Source organism: Curcuma longa, chromosome 11, assembly GCF_044706935.1.
Source record: "Curcuma longa cultivar G26 ecotype Majalengka, Jawa Barat chromosome 11, ITB_CL_G26_1.1, whole genome shotgun sequence".
NCBI classification, from domain to species: Eukaryota; Viridiplantae; Streptophyta; class Magnoliopsida; order Zingiberales; family Zingiberaceae; genus Curcuma; species Curcuma longa.
Window position 1 is genome coordinate 14,753,556 of NC_133871.1, and position 26,722 is coordinate 14,780,277.

The 26,722-nt window shown below is 35.6% G+C and overlaps 4 protein-coding genes across 6 annotated transcripts; 3 read left to right on the forward strand and 1 right to left on the reverse strand.

The window, feature by feature from the left end:
* Positions 1–4,325: 4,325 nt before the first annotated feature.
* On the forward strand, positions 4,326–7,677 carry LOC141839315 (metal tolerance protein 1-like). Its single transcript, XM_074727041.1, has 2 exons — positions 4,326–4,437; positions 6,051–7,677. Exon 2 carries the CDS (start codon positions 6,051–6,053, stop codon positions 7,290–7,292), a length of 1,242 nt encoding a protein of 413 aa, XP_074583142.1. The 5' UTR covers positions 4,326–4,437; the 3' UTR covers positions 7,293–7,677.
* Positions 7,678–9,903: 2,226 nt separating this feature from the next.
* On the forward strand, positions 9,904–13,210 carry LOC141842044 (lipid phosphate phosphatase gamma-like). Of its 3 annotated transcripts, none has more exons than XM_074730262.1 (3): positions 9,904–10,410; positions 10,484–10,702; positions 13,165–13,210. In XM_074730262.1, the coding sequence occupies exons 1-2, from the start codon at positions 9,937–9,939 to the stop codon at positions 10,688–10,690; spliced, it is 681 nt and encodes a 226-aa protein (XP_074586363.1). In that variant the 5' UTR covers positions 9,904–9,936; the 3' UTR covers positions 10,691–10,702; positions 13,165–13,210. The 3 variants fall into 3 exon arrangements, with proteins under 3 accessions (XP_074586363.1, XP_074586360.1, XP_074586361.1); XM_074730259.1 differs by lacking the exon at positions 13,165–13,210 and adding an exon at positions 12,404–12,883; XM_074730260.1 differs by lacking the exon at positions 13,165–13,210 and adding an exon at positions 12,750–12,883.
* A 4,280-nt stretch (positions 13,211–17,490) lies between these two features.
* Positions 17,491–18,807, forward strand: LOC141839930 (LOB domain-containing protein 1-like). The gene is made up of 2 exons (XM_074727789.1): positions 17,491–17,785; positions 18,288–18,807. The coding sequence occupies exons 1-2, from the start codon at positions 17,525–17,527 to the stop codon at positions 18,648–18,650; spliced, it is 624 nt and encodes a 207-aa protein (XP_074583890.1). The 5' UTR covers positions 17,491–17,524; the 3' UTR covers positions 18,651–18,807.
* Positions 18,808–23,353: 4,546 nt separating this feature from the next.
* LOC141838945 (L-ascorbate peroxidase 2, cytosolic-like) lies at positions 23,354–25,110 on the reverse strand. Its single transcript, XM_074726578.1, has 5 exons — positions 25,034–25,110; positions 24,849–24,928; positions 23,733–23,835; positions 23,587–23,645; positions 23,354–23,501 (listed from the first exon to the last, which is right to left on the reverse strand). Exons 1-5 carry the CDS (start codon positions 25,082–25,084, stop codon positions 23,486–23,488), a joined length of 309 nt encoding a protein of 102 aa, XP_074582679.1. The 5' UTR covers positions 25,085–25,110; the 3' UTR covers positions 23,354–23,485.
* Positions 25,111–26,722: the final 1,612 nt, after the last annotated feature.

Here is a 26,722-nt window from a genome sequence, read left to right on the forward strand (position 1 = left end):
TCCTAATCGCTGGTTGCTACTACAAAAGAACCAGAACGAATTAGAACCGTGATCAATTTTGTGTAATTAAAGTTGTATCTTTTGGAACAATCAAGAGCAGCTAGAGATGATCGTGAACCGGTCTTGTGAAACTACTGGGGTGATAAATTCCGCCTTTTTACAGAAGAAAACAGCAGCTAGAGAGGTTGCCAAAGTCTAGCTCCGTCTTATCTGGCTATTGCTTGTAGTCGTAAACCTCTCTCTATTTTATATTTAGTTGATAGCTAGCTGGCGATGGCACATGTCTGTGGTTGGCTAGTTTGGGGTTTAGTTGCAGCCGTTCATCAACTACTAGCTTCCAAGTCCAAACACTGATAGTCATCCTCACATCAATATGAATATGATAGCACATTAAGATCCTCATGGATTTTAAAAAAAAAAGTAATTAGTTTTGTCCCGTTGGTTTCGTGAGTGCAGTTGAGTTGCTCCATGAATTATATATTGAGGTAGCTATGGGAGTTGATACATTGTTTAGGTTAAGGTACAAGTGAATAATGAGTCACATATCAACTTGCACCATTATGTTTGTCCCAAAATTAAATATCTAGTCCCTTGCTTCAATCTACTTTCTTTGTTTTTTTTTTTGAAATTTCTCATGCCTTAATTTTGTACAAGTTTAATATTTTAATAATCAATTTGCATTTGAATTTTGTATTTTTTTAAACAAGACTGAGGTGTGAGTCAATAAATAATCATTAGAGAAGGTGTGATTTGGTAAATGGCCTTAATATATATATCATCATTAGGTGTAAGCAGGTTTACTGAGTCGACATCATAAAATCTAAATCCATATGGATTTAACTGTGACTTCTAACTAAAGTTCATATCATATCTAATCTGTTGGGTATAAATTTAATGCAAATCAATTGTTTTTAAATGGTGGTCCTTGAAAATAATTGAGTTCCTACCCAAACAAAAGTACTGTGACAAATTATTAATTGCTAGCTCCTGCCCAGCATCAATAATTGCAACCTTTGATAAAAAGAATATAAAAAACGTGCCAAGCCTTTAAAATATAACTCATTGCCTGCCACCTTTATATTTTTATCATGGAAGTAAAAAATAAATTTGATTTATTTTCATTTATCTAGTTAAAATGATAGGACTAACTTGAGATTTATAATCTAATTAAGACGAGGGTATACTGTTATGGATTATTTGAGGCAAACTTAAATTGTTTTTTTAACAATAGAGGGCATGATTCAATTGAACCAGTTAATTGAGTACTCAAAATAAAAGGAATTTATAATAAAAAAATATATAAAGTCTTGATGCTATAACAGAGTGAAATTATAGTAATTATATTGTCTTGACCTAGTTAATCTTATTTAAATTTGAATAAATTAAAGTAGAAGAGTGAAAGAAGGAATTCCTCCAAATTATATAATATGCTTGTCACATGATAAATAAAATTTAAAAGTCTAACAAGTTGAGTTTGCTTCTGTGAATCAAGTACTTTTGTTAAATTATTATTATTCACTTAATTTTTAGAGTTTACTTGTTAGAAATTTTGGTTCATGAAGGCAGCTCAGCAGTCTCATGGTTGGTGAGCTTGTGACGGGCAACAGCTGTGCCAGTTTGAGGTTATTCAACCAAATTCCATCTACTAATTAATTTTAAAACCGAACGGTGATCGGATCGGTCAAAGGAATAAAACGTGAACCTCAAGTTGAATAAATGAGCTTTTCCCCCTTAACTTGTAAATAAAGAGACTATTCTCATCTGGCCTTATGTTCATCACACATGTAATTATACATTTTCCTTCCATTCACTTAAAAAAACCAAGGGATCTTTCGTGATGAACAGGGCTCATTGAAATAGAAATGTGAAGGGTGCTGAGGAAAAGGACAGCTAGGGCTCATTCGTGCACGGTGAGTTGATTAGCCACAAAAGGTCCATTAATTAATCTGTTAAGTTGGTGGAAGAGAATGCTCTGTTTAGCTACTTAAAACTGATCTGATTAGACCGGCCGGCAATATTTTTCTATATCAAGTGTCATATCCAATCATGCCACTTAAGGCTCCATGCAGACTCAAAATGCTCAAATTGATTAACAAGGGACAGAATTCTTACACAATTATTGTATCGAAAGCAAAGGAAAAGTTTGTTTGTCATTGCATGTTTAAAATATTCCTATGCGGTCTTGTTCAAAGGTAGCACTGAAAATGATCTAATCTAAAATAGTGTACCTCAAAATGTCACTTCTGAATCCAAATCATTTGAGTGCATGCATTAGAATTCAATATCTTTAAATAAATAAATAAATAGAGAACAAGATCTCTCTATTATGTACATAACGCATGCATTTCAGTGAAGCTCTTATTAATTATGGTAGTATTGAATCAGTGTCGTTGGAAATAGAAATAAACCTTTTATTATAATGTAAATGTTGTTGTAATCAAATGTTAGTTCCATGTATACATTGAGGCATAATCAAGCAAATTAATCTTTTCCAATGTTATTTCTAACACATCAAAATCCTACTTTGAGTAAACTGGGCGTAAGACTCAAAGGATATATTCCTACTTTGCCTCTATCCACACCACAGCTAAGGCATGCAAACTACGATGCTTCATTATTCCGCTGCAGCATATATTTTAATTCTTTGTTCGTTACTTCCTCTTGTCCAATGTTTAAAGTAACTTTGCTATGGCGAAGTCAGGTAATATCCTTTTGCATTGTGATTAATTGTAGTGTTTTGATTTACCTTTTTACAGATGATCGTGAGATCGACCGTGTAAAACTACTAAGATAACAAATTTCACATTTTTACATAAGAAAAGTAGCTTTGCACTCATTCATTATATATATATATATATATATATATATATATATATATATATATATATATATAAATGCGCTGCGCGACACTTCCATCCGCGACCTGTGCGCGACATCCCCGACCCCCAACCACTGTCGTCGTCGTCCGACCATCGGAGATTGCCGCCCCGGGCCGATTGACGGCCCACTCGTTGGCGCACCATCCGACACCTGATTCCGCCCGGATAGTGGTTGGAATCCGACCGAATTCAGTCGGAAACAGCCAAATCGCGGACCTGACCACTGTAGGTCAAATCGTGATCAATTTTCGGCCAAATCGCGACCGAAGACCGACGAAGAGATCAAAAAAGGACCGCTGGCGGAGTGGACTTTATTTGATGAGATAGTCTTTTGATAAATACCAAAATATAATCCCTTAATTTGGATTTTTTTTTTGTAAAGGTGGAATCCGTCACCTTAGCAGCCCCACACAGTCGGTCCTACGATCATCTGTGAGGAGGTAAATCGAGAAATTGCAGTTGGTTATGACGCAGAATACAGCAAATATTATCTGGCTTCGTCAGAATTCGAACCCTTATCCTCTTCTGCAAGTCTGCTGCGTCGTAACCAACTCAGTTATGCCCCGAGATCTTAATTTATATTCTTAAAAGTTGCATATGTTATTATAATAAATAAAATGTGGCATTTGAAATGCCAATAAAACGTAAGACATTTGAAAGCTAACGGCCTATACGAAAGTAAATTAAATAGTGATTCAAACGTGTCGCCATGCCCAACTTCCGACATTTGAAGAAGAGGTATGCCTCTGCAATCTCTTTTAATTTCTTCCACGTAACAAAAAAAAAGACAAGCTGATTGGGTGGACTTAAGTATTTGATGAGATAGTCTTTTGATAAATACCAAAATATAATACACCCTTAATTTGGATATTCTTAAAAGTTGCATATGTTATTTAATAAATAAAATGTGGCATTTGAAATGCCAATAAAACGTAAGACATGAGAACACCGCAAAGAGGGAAAGCTAACGGCCTATACGAATGTAAATTAAATAGTGATTCAAACGTGTCGCCATGCCCAACTTAGCTTGAACTGCACAATGATCTAGGTGAGGGTGGCTTAAGCCATAAGCAGGCACAATGAGGATTTTAGGGTGGTCTTAAAAATAGTGAGTCAAGCTCGCGCTGACTCGGGCATGACTGAACTTGGGTTATTTTATAAGAACGTAGATTGAATGGATGATTGTGATTGAATGAGTGATTGTGTGACTGAACAAATTGGATGAGTCGGTCACGGGAAGAATAGTCGAGGCACAGATGGTTCCCGCCTGAACTGCCTCTTCTAAACGAGGAACGCAAACCCAACCCAAGTTGTTACCTCGAACACAAGTGGGCTGTTGTTCTCCGTTTAAGCGTGGTAGGACGTAGGTGATGATTCAAATGCGGCTTATCTTTTTTATTTATCGGCCAACCCGAGTTCAGAATCAGTTTTGGACGGGCGTACAGATCCATTCCAGTCTCCCAATCTCTTTCGCTCCGCTTTCCTCCACTCAGTTCGTTCCACAAGGGGGGAAGCAACGACGCCGGAGATTATTCCCTTCTCCTCTGATTTTCACAAGGTAACAAATATTGGCATCGTTGGTTCCAAATATTGGCATAGTTTAAGTTTTACCTTTATCTGATTTATTGCAGCAGCAATGATTTATTAAGAAACTCTCTACCCTTTTTTTAATATGTATATATGTATATAAGTATACATTTTGGTCTTCTTCTCGATTCTGTGAGTCTGAGAATCTGCGTTTTTTTTTAATATTTTAGTTTATTATTAGTATTTTGTGTCCGCTGCTGTCATGATTAGTTGAAATCTGTTCTTCGACGTTTTGATTTTCACTTTGGGCATAATTAGCGCAATTTGTTCGTCTTTGGTCCAAATATGTGAATGCTTTCATTGGTGCGATTAGGGTTCTTGCGTTCACTCTAAAATCGCGACATCGTTTGTTCGTTTTCAAGATGATAGGGACAGAAAACGGGTTCGAATATTTCGTTACGAAGGATAAACTGTGATTCTTCAGCATTTGCCGAGGCAAATCACGTGGTCTACGGACTCTTGCAGAAGAATTAGGGTTTATTCTTTGATACGGGAATTGAAGCAGTACATTGATGGCCTGGACCAAATACTTTCGCCTTTTATTCTGCCTGGAGAGCACTTTCTTTTCAGTTACCTCGTAGCGTAGGATGGTGAATCCTGTAATGTAACGTCCAGGATCCTTGCAACTCTTAAATTAACTTTCCCATGTAATTGAATAAAACGGTTTTATTTGAAATTTAAAACACTTTTCCTTTGACCGATCCTTTCTAATTCTGACCCAAATCGTTAGCTTCAATTTGACACGATCGTTTTCACAGCGGAAGATAGCGTTTGTTGCATAAGCCGAATCTTCCTTTTTATCTCAGGTCCATGTTGTTTTTGGTCCATACAATCTATTAAAATTACTGAACGAAATTCTAAGATGCTATGTAGGTAAATGTCTGATGTTGTTCCTTCTGGTAAAAGTTATTTTTCAAGTAGATTCTTAGGCAATGTTATAAGTCCATGAAGGGTTGAGAACTCTTGAGAAGAATAGCTGAAAGAGAGAAGACTTTTGAGTTGAAACTTTTCTCCTTTTATTAATATGATGTTACATTTATGCTCATCTTTCTCACCGATGCTGCAATTGAACTTGAATTCCCTGCATCATAAACTTAACCAGAAACAAAATGACCCATAATCCCACATCAGAGATATTAGCATGACAATGTTGGCTTTGGTGTTCTGCTATTTGATTGCGAGAAATGTTGGGTTTTTTCCTCATCTAATCTATATTCATGCTAAGTCTTCTTACCTTATCTGACTTTGAATGTACTGCTGTTAATTGTCTTATACTTATGAAATTATGATGTTTCAGCATTGACTATCAAGTTTACTATGACATATACGGCAAATTCAAACGTTATTTTTGATGTTACCATTGAGATTGAAGTAAAGTTTAGTTGAATTATTCTTTTATAATGTCTGCTTACCGTTCTTGGTCGTTTTCTCTTGATATCACTTCTGTTGTTGAGTCATGCTATGGGGAAAATCTAGTTACTGTTTATATCTTGTGAAGCTCTAATTAGAAGCCATAGTGCCGAAATGATTAGAAGCTCTATGCTGATAAAACAGAGAGTTGCTGACATCTATTTTGTGTTTCAGATGGAGAAAAGTTCTCATGGTTCTCATATTATTGAATTAGACATGGATTTGCCTCCTGGTGTTTCTGGTATTGATGGAAATAAGATTTGTGGGGGTGCTTCTTGTGATTTCTCTGACTCTAGAAACAGTTCCAAAGATGCCAAAGAAAGATCTGCATCTATGAAGAAACTTTTAATTGTTGTCATCCTTTGTGTAATATTTATGAGCGTAGAAGTAGCTGGAGGTGTTGCAGCAAACAGTCTTGCGATCCTTACTGATGCTGCTCATCTCCTTTCTGATGTTGCTGCTTTTGCTATCTCCCTGTTCTCACTCTGGGCATCAGGCTGGGAGGCAACACCTCAGCAATCATATGGGTTTTTCCGTGTAGAAATCCTTGGAGCATTGGTCTCTATTCAAATGATATGGCTCCTGGCAGGTATATTGGTTTACGAAGCTATTGTTAGAATTATACATGACAATGGTGTGGTCCAAGGCAAACTGATGTTTGCTGTTGCTGCATTTGGCTTATTAGTCAATATCATGATGGCTGTCATGCTGGGTCATGAGCATGGACATGGTGGGCACAGTCACGGGCATGGTCAACATGATCACAGTCATAAGGATGATGACCATGACCACTCCCAGCACGATGATCACCATGTTCATGATCATAAACACAATGCTGAGCATGATCATGGTTATGACGTTACAATCACCAGCCATCATCATCATACCAACAAGGAGAGGCTGAAGGATGAACATGTTCCTCTTTTGCAACATTCTGAACATTCTTCAGATGAGAATTCTAGTGTCTGGAAGAAGCAACGAAACATCAATGTCCACAGTGCTTTTCTACATGTTATTGGTGACTCGATCCAAAGTGTTGGAGTCATGATTGGAGGTGCCATCATCTGGTACAAACCTGAGTGGAAGATCATTGATCTCATATGTACTCTGATCTTTTCTGTTGTCGTGTTGTTGACTACAGTGAAGATGCTGAGGAATATACTGGAGGTCCTTATGGAAAGCACTCCTCGAGAGATAGATGCAACCAAGCTCGAGAAAGGTCTCTGTGAGATGGATGACGTGGTAGCCATTCACGAACTCCACATATGGGCAATCACTGTCGGGAAGATTCTCCTTGCATGTCATGTTACAATCACTCAGGAAGCGGATGCCGATGTTGTGCTTGATCAGGTTATAGGATACATCAGGAGAGAGCACAACATAAGTCATGTGACCATCCAGATAGAGAGACAATAGGTTCAGCATGTCAGGTAGAATAATAACTATCTGCGGCTTGAATACATACCAATATTGCATCTGTTTAAGAAGTTATCAGCTTATAGTCTATGCTTCAGTTGGTGTTCTAAGCACTCGTGGTCGCTGCAGAAGTTGACAGCTTACAAATTGAACCAGCAGATGGTTTCGTTCAGCATCAACTAATATATAAGCTGTATGATTTTTTGCACATCTTTTGCAATTCGTGGATTTAGGTTATGATTCCTCTTACTCAGGCTCATTTGGCTGTTACAGTTTCTTTATAGGCCTCTCTCATATGAATAGGTTAAGTCTATTGCATACACTGCATATGCATATGGATCAGTTAACATTTGGCATGCTACTGAAAGAAGTCAATTTGTAGTCTTGTGAGAGTTGACCATTTGCAGCCTGAAATCTTTATCAAGCTGTGTTCCACTGTTGCACTAGAATTCCCCGTGAATTGCCCAGCTAAGTGTGTGATTCCTGGAATTATTTTGATTAGCAAGTTTGGCGAGGCTGGTAAGAAGTATCTTAGTGGAAGATCAACAAGCTTTCGCCATTAACCCCACTAGTATTCTCTTCATGTTTTGTCCTTTGCAACATTTCATATTTTGGTCAATGATCCAATCGTCTAGCTTCAAATTGCAGTCCATTCTCCATTTCCCTTCAACAATTCATATTCTGCCTAATCATTCAACCTGAAGCTTCCAATTGTCCTCTATTCTACAATCATGTAGTCGGTGGCATAAAGGTGAATTTTGAAAGGAAGATAGATTATGGAAACTTCGTCCTTGACAACAGTAGCGCTTGCAATCAATGGTTATCAATGATAACGTCCTTACAAGAACCATGCACTAGTCCGTGGAGACTACAATCATATAGTGATTGCAGCCAAAAAGGACTGCAATCAAGAAGGTAGTGTTGATTAAAGTAGCCGCTCGTTGGCGAGACACTACCCCATCCACAGCCTGATATAGCCGAAGCGAGCCCACTTCTTCAGCAGCGCCAGCGGCGTCCCATCGTTGTCTTCCACGAAGAAGAGTACTGTCAAGGAAGCGCGCCTTGCAGTGCTCCCACGCCGGACGGACGTCGAGGCGGCAGAAGCCCTCAGCCTACAGGGACGCGGCGGCGTCCCTCGGGGGGATGGAGCAAACGGCGCCGGGGCGGATGAGCTCTTGCTGCCCCGGCGCTGCTTGTTGAGGAGTGAATGGCGCTGGCGGCCAATATTGATAGAGTTATGCGATCTCATCCTCTTGCTTTGGATGACTTCTCGACTCATATCAAACTCTTGGCTGTTAACCACAAGTACACAACGTCCTTCTTATTCGAATTTAACTTGGTAGTTCGGTAGTTCCACTGTTCCAGCATGTTGGGCCAGAAGAAGCGACCAAAAGATAAAACACGAAGGATAGTCGTTGTCCACTTCCTGACGATTTAAACGCATGACATGAATTACGATGTAAAACTATCCGGATGTTTTTGTTCAAATTATCGTATATTTATGTGATTATATTAAAATTATAAGGTATAAACTATAATCTAATTTAATTTATTAAAAAATAAAATATAATTAATTTAATATTTATTATATTATCTTTATTTTTAAAATAAAATAAAATAATAATATTAATGATGACAATAAATTGATAATATATAAAAAATAACTATAATTTATTTATAATTTTTTAAATTTAAAATAATATATATATATGTTTAATAAAATTATTTTTTAAAACAATTATTTTAATAAAATAATTAATTAAATTAATAAATATAATTACTTAATTTTATTTTTTTAAATTTAATATATATATATTAATAAAATAATTCATTAAAATAATTTGTTACATTAATAACTATAATTTATTAATTTTATTTTAATAAAATAATTTATTAAATTAATAAATATAATTTTTAATTTTAATTTTTAAAATTTAAAATAAATTATCTTTTTTAAATTTATAAATATTTAAATTAAAATTTATTAAATTAATTAATTTAATTTCAATTAAATTTTACATATATTTCAATTAACTCAATTTTATAATTATAAGATAATTATGAATTTTTTTTTATTAATTTCAAAATCGTAGAAGACATTATACTACTAAAGTAATTATATTCTTGAATTATAATTTATTTACTCGTGACGATGATATTATATTATTTAAAAATTAATCATAATCTAAATTAAATAAAATTATATAACGGCCAATTAAAAGTCCCCTTACATGATTGCGTAAAACTTTGGTTGTTCGTACATGAATGATTTGGATTAAATTTGCCTAGAAGCGTGGGGCCTAACTAATCAACAAGTTTGATTTTGATAAGCGTTTTTTTGTTTGATCTCCACTTCATTTTATTTTATTGTTTTGGCGATCGAGAAAGCCAGAACACCCTTTTCTTACGGATCAAAAAGACCGTTCCATTTTTGACGACTCAACAATTGCAGTCTTGAGGCAAATCGGCGACCTACGCGTTGAATACATGGAACATCTACCGTCCATTCGGATTGTTCCCAACCAACAAGGCAACGACCAACTGCATGTACTCTTCTTGTCCTTAACCTAGGCCCTCCAAAAAAGGCAGAACAATTCATCGAGCACCTTCCTCCTCCGATCCACCGACGCTCCCATTCCGCGAGATGGACGAGGGACCTTCAGTGGCGGCTCTGAAGGCGGTGACGCTGACCCACGTTCGCTACCGGCGAGGCGACTCCTTGGGCCACTTCCTGGCATGGGTCTCCCTCATCCCGGTCTTCATCAGCCTCGGCGGCTTCGTCTCCCACTTCATCTTCCGCCGGGAACTGCAGGGCGTCTTCTTTGCCTTTGGCCTCGTCCTTTCCCAGTTCCTCAACGAGCTCATCAAGTCCTCCATCCAGCAGTCGCGTCCCTCCGCGATGTGCGCCGTCCTCGAGGTCTGCGACTCCCATGGCTGGCCCTCCAGCCACTCGCAGTATATGTTCTTCTTTGCTTCCTACTTTACCCTCCTCTGCCTCCTCAATGGCGCCGGCTTCTCCTCCCTTCGATCCAGGCGTCTCCTCGCCCTCCTTCCCTGGCCGGCTGCCTTACTCACCCTCTACTCCCGAGTTTATCTCGGCTACCACACCATTGCCCAGGTATGACTCCCGCTGTCGCTTCTCTTCGGTGAGATCCACTCAAGATTTAATTTTCACGTGTTGAATGGGTTAGGTCATCGCTGGAGCGACTCTTGGAATGGCGCTTGGTGCCGGGTGGTTTTGGATAGTGAACACTATGCTCGTGGAATACTTTCCGGCAATCGAAGAGAGCGCAGCTGGGAGGTTCCTCTACCTAAAGGACTCCTCGCACATCCCGAACGTGCTACAGTTTGAATACAACAATGCCAGGGCTGCCAGGAAGAAATTAGCTAAAGATTGAAAGCGACTCTTCGTAAGTTATTAGATCTACCTTTTACTTCTTATCTTTTGTCTGGCAATAATTTTTGGAGATATTTGCAATAAAAATTCTGACTTCATATCTTTCAATATTCTTTTAAAATGTTGCCTAATATAATTTCAATAATAATAAAAAAGGTAACAGAGTAATCAAGATGAATGACCAAAAACTTTTGTAAGAGTTTGATGTATCTTGCATTATTATTCAACAAGAAGGGAATATTAATCAAGATATTATTAGTAGCATAAAGAATAGATAGTCGAAATAGATATATGCTTCTAGAGTCTTCTTAACTGTGATGAACGTGTGCCCCTTAGGCTAAAGCGAATTTTTTTTTATAAATTATGATTACTTTATCTGTTTAAGTGCAGCAATACTTTTATGTATTAAAGTGTTGGATTGTTAGGAAGAAACATAGACAAGAATTAAATTGGTAGAGGACACATTGCTAAGATGAATATGTACTGAGTAATTAACTATGGCCAAGAGAGTCTAGAAGGAATGAACATGTTTGAACTTTGTTGTATGCAAGAAAAAGAGCACTTTCTATTCACTCCCCTAACTGAACCATTATGGATCTAACAATTGGTATTATTGTAAGCAAGATTCTCAATTTTGAAGGCTGAAACTTATGAGGGATATAAAATTGTTGTTTAAATGATTGGAACCAGGAAAAGGAATAAACTTATGAGGGAAGGGACTAACTGATTTGATGTTTCGATTCTTGTCATCTGATCATGGGCTTTGATTCATACAGGTAAATTCATTTGTGGGATTGTTTTTGGGAAATTTTCTCCATAATGCTTACTAGTTTGATACTTGTCTTTAAGTTGCTTGTTTGTATGATATTCTTGTTGTTGACCTTTTTGAGATTATACCTGTGTAATAATTGTAATGAGCTAATTAATATGTAAAACTCTTAATACTCTAAAGTAAACTTAAACAATGTTAAGAACACCAAGAGTAAAATAACATGTAAATACTTATATTGAAATAAGAAAGTGATGATGGTGAAAACTTGCCAATCATGTGATTTGGGCTTCGTTCCTGTGCTCCTAAGGGACTTTAGTTTATTAGTGGTTTACGAGTTGTATTAGGATAGTTGTCCTTGTGCAGCTAAGTGCAAGGTGATTTGCTCTCGCATGTTATGGGGGGCTTTTACCCATTCCTACTTTTATCACATTGATAGGGCATTGATCCAACATCAAGCGAGCTTATTATGTATCTGATATCTATTAGAGCGGTTATTGTGCTTTTCACCATAATCATAACTTGCAACAGAGCATTAAACTAGAGTAAATAATGAGATATGAGTGCCAACAAAAGAATGTGGCATTTAACTAGTGAAACATGTTAATTGTGAGAACTCTAATGAGAACTTAAATGTGGTCAACTCTTTGGAAAGATGTGTTTAATTAAAGATATAGTGATAACTGAATGAGGATTTTAGATTAATAATAGATGTTCATTACGATTATTTGTGTTGGTTGGGTTCTATTTAAGTGATATAAATCATGCTCATCTGTTTGTAAAATCACTTTGTATTTTGTCCTCATTTTTTTTTCCTCCAATTGCAAGTTGAACATTAGAGTTTGCAAGGTATTTTATTGTGTCTCATTAGAAGTATGCATTTTAGTTTGTTTTGTTTATTTTCTGATACTAGTATAGATCTTTCATGGCAAACGATGTCTGTAGGGGGCCTAGTTCAGGGGGACATATTGGGATACTCAAATGTCAGCAGACCAGAACAAAGCCATATTATGGTCTATTGTGCCAAGTGGCTTATTGTGTCAGACTTATAAGTCAAACACAAATGTTGACTTATATGCCACGATAAGTCAAGACCAGTTTGTTTTGGTACTGATAATCTATTTCCTTCAATAAATGGGTTTTCCCCATAGTATCAGAGTCATATTTTCCTAATTTTAAAAGGAGCTTGTATTGTCAACTTTTGTTATATAAATATAAGTGCATCAAAGCTATTCTTTAAAAACTTTATTCTTTGCAATACACACTTATTGCAAAGGATGTCTGTTCTAAGTTGATTCAGAAGTTTCTGCGATGGTTGTGGCCTTAAAGATGTTTGATGCTCAAATGTACTCTGGACCTTGTTTTCCCCTGCATACTGTAGCATTAGAAGCTTATAAGTTCACTAACCCCTTAAGAATATGACAGATCAAGAAATTACTTGTGTAATCTTCCATGCATCTTAAAGTACTTGTACAAGTGAGACGAGCACATTCGTGGATGTTATTTCTCTGTGCTTAACACGGTCTTATGTTTATTGGTTACAATGAACTATTTTTATTAACACTTGATCAATGCTTATTGCAATCTTGGTGCTAATTGGCTATTATTAAATGGGTTATGATTTCGTAATATGCCTTCTCGGGTTCTAGGTCATTTTGTCATCTTTGTTGAAGTTCATCAATGGCTAATCTTTTATTTATCATCAGCAATGGCATTAGTCTTCTATTGTTTGTCTTTCTGGAGGCTGGGAACTGAGGTTCTGCAAAATCCTGTATGATTTTGCAAACGAAATTTTCAAATAGAGTTATAAAGTGGTCTCTACAAACTTCTCTTTTCATGTAGTTTGGTTCATTGGATTTGTTTGCAAATGTTCATTATTAGCTCAATTTGCAAATTTAATGCTCAAGAGCTTTCTTATAAGAGGGAGAACTTTCACTGCATACGCATGAATCATTGTTTCTGAAAAGGCCGTCCATTGCATGAATGCAAATACACGTGGCAAAAAGTGATAATGTTCACTCCAAGCACTCTTTAATGTTGGTTCCACAATGAATTGAAGGGAGGTAAATTACAATGATCGAGCGATCTCTTCAAGTGGCAGGAATTTTATTTCCTAAGAGATTGTTTATCTAGCAGATTTGATCCCTGCTTGCATATGTCAATTTACTATTTGAGTATCAACTCGATTATATTTCATGGGGAGCATAAAAGCAAATACATGACAAGACTACAGGAGAAAATTTAGTTGAAGAGGACGACTATTCCAGAGAGCTCACCAGGTAGAAGCGAGTTATGGGGAAGGAGCTCTCATCAAAGAGAGGGTCCCCATTGTGGAGTGTTGGGATAATCCAAGTGGAAATGAAAGAGATGGGTTTTGTCGGTAGGCTACTATTCTTTCTTTAAATAAAGTCAACTGTGATAGGATGTTGCCATAAGATTACAGTCTCATGTCAAGCTCATAATTTTTAAAACAAAAGTTTTCCATTCGCAAATTGTTGTAAAAAAGTACAGCATTTTGTAGGGCATGCCTTCCCTTAGCTGATACCTTGATTGATATTTTTCTGATCTTCTTTTCATTTAATAGGACGAACAACGGTTCCATATCGACATACGCACTCAGTATAAATAAGTGCACAATGTTCAGCTTAATCATGTTATCATTTACTGGTCACATTTGCTACGACTTATGGTTAATTGCATCTTAAACTAAACACAACTGAAATAACTTTGAACCCTACTTGAGTTGTCTTCTAGGACTCAATCAAATCATCTTGGGAACACGACCGAGTGCCTTGGCATCCTTGTATAACATCTTTGAGAGATTCTATCTCACCTGATTGTCTACTGACTTCTGTTTTGGTTATTTTTCATTCTTAGCAAGAACTTATGACCAAGTTTGATTGGTTTCAAACTTGTTTACTAGAAAATTAAACGAGTTTGAAAGAACTCAATGTCATTTAAGCTCAAGATTGATAAAATTACAAATTTTCCCTTGTAAGTTACCTAAAACTAAAATTAATAAATTTAACTTATGCTCCATTCTTTATTCTTAAGCATACTATAAATAATTTGCAATCTTAAAATTTATGCTGCATAAAAAATAAACAAAAATAATATCATAAATACTATATTTATATACAATGTGATTTGTATTCATTCATTATATGTATGAGAATAAGTTAGTAAACAGATCATAGATGAGTATTCATAATTTTGTAAATATATGTCTTCATGAATACTTTGCAGTTTTATTTTTCAGTGTTAACTATCTGAGGTTACAAGTGGTTAAGCTCGTTCTAATTAAGAATATGTTTAAGCTTGTTTGTCTTTCATACTTTTGTATTTAACGATTATAAATAAGCTTTTAAGGAGTCAGGTATCAAGATGTCAAGTTTGTCCTTGAACACTTAGTGCATTTATAACCGTACTCAAAATTCAAGAACATTGATAGGTAAATAGAAATTCAAGGACAATTGAAGAGATTTCCTGCATATGCATATAGCAAATTTCATGTTTGCAAGAAGTGATATTTTACCTACCTTGTTCCTGAAATCAATTAGTCAACCAGATTATCGATTACTCAAGCTGGTTTTACAGAATGATTCTGCTTGTTTATGTCATGCCAAATCAGAGATTTTGTTTCGGACAATTCCTATATCTCTCTCTACGCATAAATCCGAAGTCTACAGCAGTATTGATGGTGCCAAGTTGGCTTTGGATGGAGAAGTGCCCTCCAACTCCTCCAGTTGACAGTCTTCAGCAAGCGAAAGCGAAAGCACAAAGAGAGGAACTACACACGTATTCGGTATGATGAAAATTAAATAGCAAAAGGTGCATGCAGGAATCTCTCACCATCATCACCAATGTCTGCATGAAGAAAGCATATCGAGGAGGGAGACACTTGTTGTGATCAAACTGAAGATAACGCAAGGATATACAAGAGGAAAAAACAAGACAAACTAATATAATTTAGTTTACACGCATACATGAATGATTACTTTAATTTGGCATCATTCATCTCAATGCCATCTCGATTCAAGTTAGTGGAGAATTGCTAAGATCTATGAAGACCATGTGGGCGGTCGTCTTTGTGCATGGAACTGGATTAATTGACGTGCACTAGTGTATAACATCCATGAATTGTACACATACACAGTGCTGCTGTTTACTTTTCTCTCCCTTCTAGTTCCTCATCATGATTTATATGACTTTTTATTTCCTTTCAAAGAAATATACGGACGATAATATTGATATATACTAGTTGTGCTTTGATTAAGTGTGCCAACAGCCACCTTTTTCTTCGATTAATGATCATTCTCTTTGACCAGTGACGGGGAGTTTTTGACACTGGAGACCACTGCGAACCTAATTAATTTGGTTTTGTAATCAACTAGTCCTTTTGCCTGGTCTAGAGGTTTTGCTGATGTATAAGTCTCCAAGTTTGACTACAAGCCAGACCGAATGCATCCTTTTCTATCCAATCTTTTTTATTAGCGTTACGATAATGGAAGAAATACTATACCTAGCTAACTATGTGAATGAAGGTGGGAATTAGCTAAGGGAAAAAGGAAGCTTGAAGAGATCGAATCCAATGCAATATAATGTCATCTTAATTAGTTCTACCACAAGTCCACAGTTACTTCCAGCTTGCATTACGTAAGAAAAAAGATAATAAAAAGAGGACTTTGTGATATGTATAGTTAAGATGAGACTAAGAGTGTGCAGTTTAGGTGTGGTGGGAGCCATTATGGATAAACGGTTGCTTTCCTGGCAGCATCTCACCCATGCAATGAATTCAATCACAGCGCTTAATTGACTCCCACTTCGCGAACAGGGTAACTGGAAAAAAAGTGGAAGGTGATGACTATCGTGATATACATGTCGTCGTTTAAAGACAAATGATGAGTCATACAACCTCCAATTTAATTAGGTGAGCTGATTAATTAATTATTATGCGGCTCGTTGAAGGCGAGTCTGGAAGCACTAGAGGATCTCAACACTTTGGATTCGTATCTGATTGACTTCACAGGCATAGTTAAGATTATATATATATAAATAAATAACTTCCTCGCTTGTTTAAGATGCTGTTTTGTTTTTCAATTTTTTAAATTAACTTCTTCACATATATACTTTAATTTTTTTTTAAAATTTAACCACAGTAAAAGTTATACAAGCTTGTCATTTTGATCGTCGTAGTGACAATCTCACGAGTTAGCTAGGACTGGAAGTCCAGTTCGGTAACTGGGTCAGTCTTCCTAAAATTATGGAGATCATCTCGAAGAGGAAGATGAACTATATATATTCTTTCTCGAGTCAAAATTGAGAGACCTCAATGCGGTGGGGCACAGTGCTGACTTGGTGAGGGCAGGAGGCTCTATGCAGTGGTGGGCATGCTTTAATTCGTTTATTGATTCACTAGCAAATTTTCATACCAAAGTATATATAATACCAATCAATTTTGTTTCTATTTTATTTTATTTTATTTTTCGATTCTGTTTAATTTTAGCGAGGAGATACGATGTTCTTGATTGTTCATAAAAAATCTTGAAGTCAAATTGATTCATAGATATTATCTTCAAAATTTTGATGAGATCAATTCGATCTTACCCTTCTGCAATTTAATTTATTAATAATTCACAAGAGCCTTAGGCAAAGAGCGCTAGTCAACCAACGACACACTAAAAAGAATAACTTTAAGTAGAATTTTCTCCAAATTATATATGATCTTGTGACTTTGGAATTAATTCCATGTTGTGTTCATATATTCTAGAGAATTACATAATTAATTCTACTTCTCGTAGAAATTAAACTTCAATATATTGAGATGAAATTGAAATGGGAAACCCCAAATTTTCCAAATGTTAGAATTTGCCAGCTGCTAATTAATCAAGACCACACGTTGGCCTCGGTGGGGGATTTAATGCCAAAGATTCTAAATCGCTGGAGTCGGGACGTCACGCAGTCCTTCCCCTTCCGTCTATATATTTATTCTCTGGAGACTCGATTAATTCATTAAGCAGCTTCCTCCACCACCTCTTAATCATCTCTCATCTCTCCGCCATCGCCATGGAGTCGAGTGACGTCACCAGCAGCTTCCACCACTTCTCCAACTCTTCTAATTCCTCGCCCACGTCTTCGTCTCCCATCTCCTCCCCGCCGGCGCCGGCGCCGGCGGTGATCCACAGTCCCTGCGCCGCCTGCAAGATCCTCCGCCGGCGGTGCGCCGACAAGTGCGTGCTCGCGCCTTATTTCCCGCCGACGGAGCCGCTCAAATTCACCACCGCGCACCGCGTTTTCGGCGCTAGCAATATTATCAAACTTTTGCAGGTATTCATTCGTTTATTTAATTTATTTGCAAGTATTTGTATTTGTCTGAAAACAAAACTCTTTTTGTGAGAAAAAAAAAATAGATTTTAGGTTCCAATTTTAGAAAATAAATCTAGCATTCACATCAAAATTCACCCACCCTTCGTCGTCTTTAAGTATAATTTTGACTTTTGGGGGCCGGGACGCGACATATTAGGCCATGAAATATTAAGCATTGCCTGAGAAAAAGGATTGCATTCGGCGCTTAAATTAATTCTTTGTTTGACCGATTCTCATGCATTCTTTAGGGACATTAAGCTACTTATTAAGAGGCTTAACGTACGGCAATTATCTCTTGTAAACGAGACTCTAAGAGCAAAAACATGTAGACAATTATTATCAACCTATGATTAACAAAAACAAAAAGAGCTTAGTACTAGATCTGTTTTAGTTAGGAGGCAGTATGAAGCTTTAATTTAATGTGCAAGTTTTTAATGCTGAACAATGGCACGTACGGTGGCAGGATTTGCCAGAGAGCCAAAGGGCGGACGCAGTGAGCAGCATGGTGTACGAAGCGAGTGCCCGAATTCGAGATCCGGTGTACGGTTGCGCAGGCGCGATATGCCACCTTCAGAAGCAAGTCAGCGAGCTCCAGGCTCAGCTGGCCAGGACACAGGCGGAGCTCATCAACCTCCAAGCTCAGAACAAGAACTTGGTCGCCTTGATTTGCATGGAAATGGAGCAAGATCAGTCTCCAGTACTTGCACCCGATCCCAATGGCATGTTTCAGGTTCAGAACGATGATGCTTGTTACTTACTCGACGACATCAGCCAGGGCTACGTTTTTGTCAACTCCTCAGGATGTGAACCGTGGTTGGATATATAAGATTTCAATTAATTAATTAAACAGACATCAAGATCGATCGATGTTGGCGACAATATAATTTGTCTAATTAATCTAAATCCTAGCTAGCTAGTTAATTATATAAGCAGCTTCTAATCAATAATTGGAATAATTAAAATGGACGAAGTCTATTTATATATATGAGAGGTTTGATTAATTATATTGTGAGATCTTTTATTGTATCATTCTAAGTGATTAATGTTAACATTTTTTGACTTCCTCACTTCTTGTGCATTAATTGCCGTAAAGAAACTATTAAATATATTCTTCGAAATAATTTTGATTTTTTTTTGAAAAGTAATCAAATATTAAGAGAGTTAATTTAATGTGAAAATATCAAGAAGGATGTTGTGGGAAGCTCCCTTTTGAAAATGACTCAAATCTACCATGAAATTTAAGGCTATGTTTTCCTCACGAGGACAGACTTTGATCAATATTTCCAAACCGAGAAAAGAGACAATTTGACTCGAATCTACTCTTTTTCCTTTACCTTTGTTCAGACTCGTCATGTCTTCTATCTGATTATGGCCGCAATATAATAACCCAACAAGGATTAATTATATAATTAATACATGTGGCTAAATTTAGCTTAATCTAGTAAAAAAAGGCTTTTTTAGCACTGACTAATTAATTTGTCGCATTCATGCATGCAAGGGACTGATGATAAGTCATTAGTTGAAATAACTGACACATGTGTCAAATTAATTTTCCGTCACGATCGACTATTCTAATAATCAGACTATAAGACATGGATACATGGATTATAAAAAAATATATAGGTCAAATAATCAATTTGAGTTGAGGTGCCACAACTGTATATATCTAATATCTTTCACTAGTAAATAAGTGTCACAAGTTAATTTTTAGGAGGTGTTACACATAATTAATTACTCGTAATAAATGGTACATTTCAGTTTTAAATACCACAATTTTACTTAAGGCCAGTGCTACGTTTTTGACACGTTACGCTCGCATATAGAGAACAAATTAAAAGCTTAACTCGATCGTCTACAAAAACATGTTGAATTATATATAGTCAACAAAGGCCCGAATTAGAGTCCAAAAGTCCTTTGACTTGCCCCCATAAAATCAACAAAAAAACTTGACTAAATTAACACGCCTAAAGCCTAAAGCCAAAGGCACGCTAGGTTAATTAGCTCAAACCCTGAATGCAAGGCCAAAATTAAATTAACTATATATTTTCTTAAAGAAAAATCTTGAATATATCCTTCTTAGAGAAGTGGCTAGCTATCGGCAAGATGCATTTTATTATAAGTTAGATTTGACCCCCAATTATGGTCCCTAATTGCGCCAAGAACTTATTTCGCTTCTAGACGTAGAAAATTATAGAAAGGTATCGCCTCAAATAGTCTTCCATTCAAATAATTTTTTTATTATTTTTTAAAAAGTTTCTTCTATTTGTGGACTTCATGGGAGTGGGAACAAAATCCGGTAGGGCAGTTGACAAGGCTGGCAGTGGATACTTATCCATCTTCTTCTTCAGTCTTTAATCAGGATTAAAGATATATAATTAATTTAATGAGATTAATGTATCATCAAGTGGATAACAATATTCTTAAGTTTGGATTAGACATTGAACTCGTTATTTAAGTGTACAATAATCAGTCTATACAAATCCATTAAGGTCTTGAGTTTTGCCCCAGGTAATTAATCGAAACAGTCGTTAATTATATTATGGTTGGTGCATGTTTCAGAGCCTAGGAATTAAGGATGCAATGGGAACAAAAGGGAGTGGATCATAAGACCCTGAATAGAACTTGACTGACCTAGTCCTGAAGAAACTCTCCTTAAGTCCTACCACAAACTTCAAGTTCTCCGTTGATTAAGGGAGAAGTTACTGTAATTGAAAACATATATATATACGTGAAATAGAGCCATAGAAGGGGAAAGCGTACAAAGAATTAGTTGAACGTTCAAACCATCCACACTCGATTATCTAAACCCCAAACTTGGGGAGAGGAGGTGCCTACTTGTTAGTGTTATGGTTGACTCTTCCCAATTTGTAGGGTAGGCTAATTAATATGACTTAATGGAGGAACATCCTTGAAAAAAAACAGAAAAACAAACGAAAGTAAACTGTTGAGAGAGGACCACAAGTCCTACACATTTTGTTTTGATACAAGCTGGCATGCAGGAAACATGTCTCGTAGCCAAACACTTAGGTCAATGTTCATCTACACAGACCACTGCGCACCACTTTATAATATTGAAGTCAAACTTGGAGAAAATATTATGTGGAAGATTTGACTTGTTTTGGCTCCTAATTTCAATGATGAGAAGAAAATGAAATGAATTAGCTAAAAATTGCATGGGAACTGAGTGCTTTAATTCGTCTCATAAAGTATTTCTGCTGATCACAGTGGCTTTACAACAAGCTGCAAGGAGGGACCCTTGAGCATTTGATATATATATGCTTAAATAATTATCTCACTTTTTGGAGCAGTTGTGTAAACATGACTGGTTTCTTTTCTGACCCTGGGAGGAGCTTTCAGATGATGTAAAAGTGGCCTCAGACTCCACTGAGTTGCTGTTTCCAGACCTCGATCGGTTTCTCACTCGAAAGCCATCAATTCAAGTGTAGTTCAGACTTGAAGAAGTTTAGTTGTTTTAAGCTCTGGAGAATCTTCACTTATTTATTGAAAAGTAAGGAATAAGTTGGTCAGGATTTGAGTGATCGGTGGTTAATTGGAAGGGTGACCCTGCACTAATTAGTAGACCAAACTTGGTACAGTGTATACACAATTCCATATATATGAGCGAATGTTTACACTTCAATCTCCACATTTACATATTTAATTAATGAGCTCAAAGTTGTTCAATTCTCTAGAAACTCTATTCTCTTCTCTTTAAAGAATTGACCTTTTTCTTTATTTAAAGAAAAAATTGGTGAAACATTTAGAAACAATTCTATAATTTTTTTTTGAGAAACAATATATATATTCTAAATAGATCAGACCAAATGGTGAGGATATATATACTGACAGACTTAACGAGTCAAACAATAGAATATATATATTATTAATATATTTATAACATTAATTCCTATAAACAATATTAAATGAGAATATTATATTTCATTCATAAACGAAACTACCAAATAATTATTTTTTGTATTTCGCAGTACTTGAATTGCATTATGGGCTCTACGAACCACATGGAACAAAGTACGAACTTGTCGATAAAAGAATTACTTTCTTCTCTTTAGGTGAAGTGGCATGCACTAAGAGCAACTTGGAATACAACTAGCCGATCGAGAACCTTTTCAGGTCAGCAGTGTTTCTCAAATGATCATGTATTCTGCAGCTTTTTGTGTAGAATCGTTTCAGAAAAAAAAAAAAAAGCTGGTCAGATGTATACTCAAAAGCCTGTAAAGACATGCTTTTCTGGAGATGAAAATTAATTCACGAAATTAAATGTTATGAAACTTTTGCTTAGAGGATACTGAAAGCTAACTTAAACCTATCTGTTTCATCACTGCAGTGTGCCCGGTTTTGTCCTAGTCCATTTCTGTCGGCATGCAAACACTGTTTTGAAAGTTCTTTTTCATATATTCGATTCAAAAAACATTAGTTCAGTTTTTAGCAGACAAAAGAAGGCATCAATTTAAATCAAACTAGTTGTGTTCTTATAACCCAGTGCACACTTCAGAAGTATCCAGAGTGAAGTCATTGCTACTGTAGAAGTTCAAGTACCAAAGATGGATGACACCTGCGACGCGTTGGGAATTAAACGACAATTTACTACTGTCCTGGAGTTTCAATAGCTGGATTGATTGTACAATTCTTATTTTCATAATAATACATTAATAGTGCTAGTCATGACATTTGACACTGCAAAAACTAAATATTAAAATGGAGCAGACTCAGGAAGTAAATACATTCCAAATCAAGAACGAGCTAGCTAATCGTCACAGAGATTATCAAGGATTGAAAGGAAAAAAGACAGCATATGAATGAAGATGAATAGTTTGAGATTAGAATTTACAATAAATCAATTGTCCTTATGTCTTAAGTGTTGGGAGTGATTTACTAACATTCGTTGATTAATTTTCAATTCAAATTTAAAGTGTAATAATTGATTTACTTTTTAATTCATGCTTGAAGATGTGGGTAACGGGAAATTTTAAAGTGTATGAATTACATTTTACTTCAATAGTTCAAGTTTCTCTCATTTTTTAACCACAATATTTTTTACTATCAAAATAACTTGATTCAAAGGTGTGGGTGGGTCATGGGAAAATAAAATTTTAAAAAATGTCTATTTAATTTTATAGGCAAATCCATTATTCAATTTATAAAGAAAAAAGACGAATTAATAAATATCATTATATAAGAATATTTAGTGAAACAACTTCGCTAGCTGAAATAGTTCCATTTTTAGAAAAAAAATATAACACCATGTTCAATCCCATTACCTGTACATTTCCTACCCCCACATCAATTGTACAAAAAATAAACTCATAAGCAAATAAAAACTTGGTTCCAGGGTAAAGTTAGTTTTAAACTCACATCAAGCACAGAGATGAAGCACGTAGCATGTATTCCTAGCAGAGCAATCATTCTAACAGCAATATCCAACTCAAACTCAAGGAACAACGAGAAACAAAAGATAGCCAACATCTCTAGCAGTTGCAACATGCATGACTTGGAGTACATTTTAAGCTTTTAAAAAAAATGGACGATTGAATAACCAAAAGATGATACAACCATAGAATCTTATTTCTGACAAACTCCTTGTGATAGTAGTGGCCAGATATATCAACGAAATGACTTGCTAGATCTGGCAGCTTCACCCCTTCAAGCTTCAGTAAATCTTGAAAGGGGAACATCAAAAACATTAGATTAAGCCTTTTAAACAAAATGAGTGTTTATACCTTCACAATTACTCTTAAACATACCCAAGTTCTGACAACTTCAGGTGTGCTTCAGCATAATCAGCAAAGAAAGCATCCTCATCCTAAAACAAACCATTTGGAGGCGGGGTTAGTAACAGTCTGGACGAAGTAGATTCTATGGAAAAGGCAATGAAACTAAAATTACATACGGAAGCATATTTTTCCACAAGAGGGCGAAATACAGGATCAGTTAGAAGGGCCTTGTCTGAGGGCAGCTGGAGGAGATCTTCTTTCTCACCACTCAGAAGTTCCCTGCCAGAAAATCCAATCAGTAAGCTCTCTATATTCAAAACTTCTTAAGAAATACATATGCCACATAGCTTTAATGCTTTTGAATTAAATGGGGCAACAGACAAGAATAGATTATCACTATTATCCAATTGTGTTTGTTTCAACTATTTACACTCGATTACATGACTTTATTTTCCATTGAGCTCTATGCAAAGCTGTCTCAATATTAAATATTAATATTCAAAGAAACTAAATTCTTTTTTTATTATATTGACTAATCCAATCACCTCTCCTAACTATAATATCTATTGGTCATCTTCGTCATGATCAAACCTCCTCAATTCATTTTCTCATGTTTCATCATCTATTAGAGTTACACATAATTGCTCCTAAATACTAGTATTTTATATTTTATGCATCTGTTGTAGTATTCTCATCTCTACTGTGTCACTTCCTATCAGTCCACCACTCCAATTCATAAGTGTGGTAGTCATACTTATAAAGTTTTCATTTTAACCTAATAGAGTCATGATAATCATAAGCCTCTTTCCATGTTGACCATCCATTCTCTATTTAATTAATGATATGATTAGCTCTTATCTTTATTGATATCCCCTTGTTGAATAGTATATTTAAAAAATAACTAAAACACTTTCCAAATTTTATATTATCATTTTTAACAATTCCATAGATTATTTTCTTATTATGAAAATTGTATTTCATATATTCAATAATTTCAGTTCTTATCCTAAAACTTTTAATTTCTAAAATTTCTCTCCAAAATTCACGCTTCAAATTTAATCTGATTTCTCTGTCAGCAATTAACACAATATTGGCAGCAAATAGCATATGGAGGGAGGTTCTTCTTAAATATGATCAGTAAATACAAATGAAAAAAAGATAAAGACTAGACCTGACCCAATTGACCTTGATGTAAGCTTACAGCTACAGAAAAATCATCTATCTCACTTTCAGTAGCTGAAAGATTATCGTCATTGAAATTTATGAACCCTATTATTGAAGGAAAAACTTACTTGAAGTACGAGTTGTCAAAAATAAGAGGATTTGAAGTCCAAGCACCTTCAAAACCTGATCGCTCCTTGTGGCATCTTCCCTGTCCCAAGAAAAGTAAAAGCCATACAGATGAAATGGAAGAATGAGCCGCAGTGATGGTTACAAACACTATGAACACATTTAAACAGGACAATAGGAAATTCACCAGTGTGTGACCACCAGAGAGAGTAACAATATCTTGATCACTGAGACCCATATGTCCAAAGACATCCCTGAGATGATCAGAACCTGGAGGATGAAAAAAAACCCACATGAAAGCATATGTGAGTTGATGAAAGCTTCTTTTCAAGAAAAAAAAAGATGTTATTTTGAAAGGCAAAGGAACTTCAGATAATCTAATGACAGTTTATGGAAGGCAATACATGTAGCATCTCAGAAGTTAAACAAACAAGATGAATGAGAGAACGATATTGTCATAGTTGAACTGGTACAAAAAGCAACGAAACATACCCTTTGTAGCATCAGGAAGACGGCCTTCAACTGGTGGTTCCAGCTTGTCCTGCACCAGGATAACCAAAAGTGTCAAATGTATAAATCTGCAGTACATGGACATAAAATGCTCAGTAGCATCTCAAGAAATTTCCTTTTATAACATAACCGATCTGAGTCAGCCAAAAAAAAAAACAATGTGCTTGGCTTGAACAAGTGTAAATAGTATTGGAAAATCCTTTCCTGAATTTTAATGCTTATATTAATTAAAAACAATTATGAAGAAAAACTTTAAAACTTAAGGATATAAGCAGAACTAAATCTAAAACTGAATATATAAAATATAAGATTTAGTAATAATATAATTTAGATAAATGAACAAAAAGTTCTTGCAAGTTAATGTTGGACCAATTATTCAATTGATGAATATCAATTAAAAAAACTTGATATTAATTTAATAGATAAATATTCTTCATCCATTTAATTTTTCATACAATTTTTTTTTTATAATAACCAAATTAATCAGTCACATTCTATCAGGCTATTTGGTAAACAAGTTTAAGGACAGAAATAATAAAAAAGTTATTTAAAAAAAAACAGATGTCAATTAAACTAAAGCAAGTATTTAATTTTTATTTGCATAAATAAAATTATTTCAGTCAATCAAGTATCAATTTGCTCCTCTTTTTAAAATTCTTTTAATCACACAAGTTGTTTCACCATAACAGCTTAATTCAAGAAAGCAAGTTCTCTTCGTAGTAAACGGAATTTTGGTCCAACTAATGCGAGGAACCAATATTTTATATTTTGGAAGGTATAGGTCCGGTTTGAGCATTTACCGATTTCAGGGGCTATATTTGGATGATTGGTCTCAAAATAATATAAATATCACCCTAAATTAGTGCTGCGCAACTGGACAACAGTAACAAAGCCCGTGTATTAAAAAGAATTAATAAGGGAGACTGCACAAGAAAAAACTTTCATGAATTGATTCATCAAAAATAAAAGCTCACAAGCAAATAGGACTTCAGGCGGAATGAGTCAGAACATATACTTTGGGACACAAATGAACATTGATTTAGTTATCAGGTCTAAAACTGTTCTCTTAACATCCATGAGGCAACAACAATAGAAGTCGACAAACATAACGAGATTTCATTATGACAAATTAGCACAAAGTACTAGAAAAAAATAGCAGTAATGGCTGTCCTATGCATGAATAGATATCACTAGGAATAGCAGCTGAAGTATATGAACTCCCAGCATTCAGAGAGGAAAAAAAATGTATTTTTGAGGTCGAGATTAAGTTATATACCTCCCTTCCAGGATGGAAAGGGATCTCCGGTCCTCCAGTAACTTCGACAGCAACAACACCAGCAAGCTATCAATAGAAAAGCAGAAATGA